Source organism: Dromiciops gliroides, chromosome X, assembly GCF_019393635.1.
Source record: "Dromiciops gliroides isolate mDroGli1 chromosome X, mDroGli1.pri, whole genome shotgun sequence".
NCBI classification, from domain to species: Eukaryota; Metazoa; Chordata; class Mammalia; order Microbiotheria; family Microbiotheriidae; genus Dromiciops; species Dromiciops gliroides.
Window position 1 is genome coordinate 19,746,654 of NC_057867.1, and position 4,353 is coordinate 19,751,006.

Below are 4,353 nucleotides of genomic sequence, written 5' to 3' on the forward strand. Positions count from 1 at the left end.
CGCGCGGGGGTGCTGCGGGCGCGGCACGCGGGGGGGCGCCACCGCGGGTTCCGGAGCGAACGCTGCCCCCCGCCCCCCCGGCCGGCGCTGACGTCCTGCCGGGGTCTCCTAGAAACGCGCGCGCACATCTGCTGTCATATCACAGAAGCCTCAGCCGCATCAGGAGCAGCATCGGCAGCGGCGGCGGCCGCAGCAGCATCTCGGTGCACAGCCAGGCAGGCTGACGTCACCGCGCAGCGCCCTCCCTGGACTTGGACTTGGGAGAGGGGAGGGGCAGCGCCACGCGGCTCCCGCGCCCCCTGCCTTCCCCAGGCGGCCAGCGGGGGGCGACGGGCGGGGGAGAGGACGGAACAGGGGGAGGGACCGAGGGAAGGTGGGGGGCGCAGCCACGGAAGGCCGTCTCTATGGTGAGGAGGAGGCGGCGGCTGAGGAGGAGTTGGAGAAGCGCGACCGCAGCGGCCCCGGCGCAGGTACAAAAGTAGAGGGGGACGAGAAAGGTGCTTCTGGAGGCGAATCTTTGGTCCGCCGCATGACGAGCTGCTGCCTGTTGGCTCCCGAAGCCCCCCCGCCGCCGCCCCCGCCGCCGCCGCCCCCGCCGCCGCCGCCGCCTCCGGGCGCCGCGCCTCTGCCCACCATGCCCGCAGCCCATGCCGAGCAGAGCCCGCGGATCCGGGAAGTTTGGGCTTGCAACCTGGACGAGGAGATGAAGAAGATGCGCCCCGTTGTCCAGCAGTACAACTACGTGGCGATGGACACGGAGTTCCCAGGTGTGGTGGCCAGACCCATCGGGGAGTTCCGGAGCTATGCCGACTACCAGTACCAACTCCTGAGGTGCAATGTGGACTGGCTGAAGATCATCCAGCTGGGACTGACGTTCATGAACGAGCAGGGAGAGTGCCCCCCGGGCACCTGCACGTGGCAGTTCAATTTTAAATTCAACTTGAAGGAGGACATGTACGCCCAGGACTCCATCGAGCTCCTCACCATGTCCGGGATCCAGTTCCAGAAGCACGAGGAGGAAGGCATCGAGGCACAGTACTTCGCCGAGCTCCTGATGACATCGGGAGTGGTGCTGTGTGAAGGGGTCAAGTGGCTCTCCTTTCACAGCGGCTACGACTTCGGCTACTTCATCAAGATCCTCACCAACGCGCCCTTGCCCGAAGAAGCTCACGACTTCTTCGAGATCCTGCGACTGTTCTTTCCCGTCATCTATGACATCAAGTACCTCATGAAGAGCTGCAAGAACCTCAGGGGCGGACTGCAGGAAGTGGCCACTCAGCTGGAGCTAGAACGCATAGGCTCCCAGCACCAGGCGGGGTCCGATTCCTTACTCACGGGCATGGCCTTTTTCAAAATGAGAGAAATGTTCTTCGAAGACCACATTGACGACGCCAAGTATTCCGGTTACTTGTACGGCCTTGGATCTGGAGCAACCCACGTCCACAGAGGCTTCCAGAGCAGCTTTCGGACCGACTTGCATGGCAACTTCCCCAGCAGCTTCCCGGGCAGCTACCAGAACGTCCAGTATTTCCACTACGGCAGAGAACCAGCTTGGAGTGGAGACCAGCAAGCATTCATGAGGTGAAATGGAAAACAGGGCCTTCCCCCCCCCCAACCCCCCACCTAAACCCATGTTTTTATACAGGCATGCATCTCCAGTTGTTAAATCTCTTGGTCAATACAAATAGGCATTTTTTTTTAACCCTGCCTCCTCAACCAGTTTTCTCTTTTGTCTTTCAGTACTAATTATAACATTCCTTCCTATCACAGATCCGGATAAGTAGAAGAGTTTTCAGGTTGAATTTTGCAGTGTATTAATTAATCCACCTGTTAGCAAGTATGTGTGGCCGACAATCTTTTGGTAAATATATCTAGTTGGTCTTAGTTTGGCCCCCATCCCTCCTCTCCTCCCATTCCCAGATTAATAAACACTGAGAGTAACTACTTAATGGCTTGTTCCATTTTTGTGTCTTCCAGCATGCAAGAGATGCCACCGCTAGAGGGCGAGGACCAAGAATTCTACTCGTATGAAGAGTGAATCGGTTCAGATCTCCTGTTTCAGTGGAAGGTTGGGGTTCCCTTGATGTTTGCCTGAAAATTGATCATCTGCCAGTTGTACACACCATTCCCTCCTTTTGGACCCCTGGAACAGAGTACATTCACTGTGCTGCAAATTGTTGACTCAGCTAAGCTAACCCAAGAAGGAAAAGGAGAACTCAGTGTCTCCTTTTCCTGGTGTTTCGTCTTCTAAGCACCTCTAGTGTTCTTGGTTTTGAATTGGTATATGTATTAGATCTGTGACTGACTAAATGTTCAATCCAGCTTTACGCCCTTCAGCAAAGTCCCTTGTGACTGGCTTTCAAGATCTGTCAGGGAGCTGGCACCCAAGGAGCATCAGCCTGACAGCTTCTTTCCTTTTATCTCCTTTATGCCTTTTAATTCTACCAACATTTCTTCTTTCTCCTAACCCCCCACCCCCCACCTTTTAATAGAGCCATGTTTACCATATGTGTTTGATTTGATGATTCTGCAGGTCAGCTTGGTAATAGAAAGTCCAAAGAGAGCAAAGCCGCCTTAGGTATATTTTATGCCAAATTAAATTTGAAGAATTCAGATTGTACTTTTGTAGTTGCTAGAAAGACAAAGCTAAGTCAGAGTCTTGTTGTGAAACAACAGAGTCCCCAAATTAACTTGAATAATATTAGTCTTCTGAGGACTATAATGATTATTTATTTTTGTGTGTATATTTTTGCCATATATTTTCTATCTATTGACAGAAATAACTGTGAAGTATTTTCTTAGCCATGCAGAGTATGTGACCAGGCCAGAGCACGTGAAGGAAGAACTTGGTCATCAGAAATGAAATACTAGTCAGAAATGATAGATGGCAAGTGTGTATGTCTATGTTACCTGCACTTCAGTCAGTAACATTTGCTGTTTACCAGATGGCCTTGTCTCCCTTGTCCTTTAATACTCTTTTCTCATTAAGTTTGCCAGAACCTTGACTCAGTGGGAAATATGGATTGAGTGAGCCTCAAAGGAGGAAAAGTTACAAAGTGTTGGTGGTAGAGGGAGATGGGGAGCAAGGAGTATTCCAACTCCTCCACCTTGATGAGTGAGTGGGAGGGAGGGTGGGGGGTGGGGGAATGAATGATCAAGAATGCAATCCAGGAAGGAAGAAGTGGGAAAGGAGAAGGTGGTATCACTCCTAGTGCCCAGTACAGTGCCAGGCACAGAGCAGGCATTCGATGAGTGTGTGGTTCTCAGACTCTCTGGCTTCCTTCAAGGCTCAGGCCAAGGGACACCTTCTGCAGGAGGCCTTTCCCAGCTCCCTCAGCTGCTAGTGCCTTCCCCTCGCATATTGCCTTCCACCTACTCTGTCTCTATCTTGTGTGTACCTAGTTACAAGTTGTCTCCCCTGTTAGAGTGTGAGCTCCTTGAGAGCCCAGATAGTGTTTTTTGCCTTTCATTGTATCCCCAGTGCTTAGCACAGTGTTTGAAACACAGGAAGGACTTAATAAATGTTTATTCATTGATTGCTTTGTCTAGTGTTTATTGGCAAGTCTCCCCTTGAGATGGTTGGGTACATCCCTGGGAGGGTGTGTGTCCAGGGGGTCAGGCCTGGGCTGCTTCCTGCTGCCCCTACTATCCTAAGAGATGGTCAGCGGGGCAAGGCTCATTGGGAGTCAGTCCCCCTGGCCCAGATCCTTGTGCCCCTGCATGCCCAGCACTGGCTCAGCATGTGCAGCTCAGCAGGAGGCTGGCTGGAGGACTGGTCTGGGTTGTTCCTGCCTCTTCCTCTGTCTCCTTTTTCCATCCTGTTCTCCTCTCTTATCTCTGATTCCTCTTGCTCCTCTCCCTAGTCCTCTTCTCTCCCCTCATCTCCTTCCCCCTCTTCCTTCTCCCTCTCTACTCTCCTCCCCATCCTCCCTTTCTTCTCTTCCTCCTCTGCCCTTCTCCATCTTTCCCTCTCTTCCTCCACAGCTCCGGCTCCTGGATGCTGGCGTCAGCCTGAAATCCCCTGCACCTGCTACTGCCACAGCCCTACCCCAAGTGGCTACAGAGCTGGCAGCCAGATCTGCTCTGCTGCAGAAGGGTCCTCGTGTGGGCCACTGAGTGATTTGATTGCTGAGCCCTGAAAGGGGGAGTCGCCCTAATGCCCAGTGTGCTTTAGGGAAAGAAGGGGGTGGTCCAGGTTCCCTCCTTGGGGGAGAGCAGGCCTCAGCAATGGGGGCAGAGTAGGCAGCTTTGGGAAGAAGTGAGCAGAAGATAACGGGTGTGGGGCAAGAAAGAAAGATTTTGGTCACATACTAGGAAGAAGAAGAAACCCTCACATCTTTATAGTGGTTTCTG

At 53.1% G+C, this 4,353-nt stretch overlaps 1 protein-coding gene across 2 annotated transcripts; it reads left to right on the forward strand.

The window, feature by feature from the left end:
- Positions 1-382: 382 nt before the first annotated feature.
- LOC122733592 (CCR4-NOT transcription complex subunit 7-like) lies at positions 383-3,508 on the forward strand. 2 transcript variants are annotated; one of them, XR_006353927.1, is made up of 3 exons: positions 383-1,581; positions 1,771-1,861; positions 1,978-2,007. XR_006353927.1 is itself a non-coding variant. In XM_043974125.1 (2 exons), the coding sequence occupies exons 1-2, from the start codon at positions 530-532 to the stop codon at positions 2,036-2,038; spliced, it is 1,113 nt and encodes a 370-aa protein (XP_043830060.1). In that variant the 5' UTR covers positions 383-529; the 3' UTR covers positions 2,039-3,508. The 2 variants fall into 2 exon arrangements, 1 of the variants encoding a protein (XP_043830060.1); XM_043974125.1 differs by lacking the exon at positions 1,771-1,861 and having other exon boundaries at positions 1,978-3,508.
- The last annotated feature ends 845 nt before the right edge of the window (positions 3,509-4,353 follow it).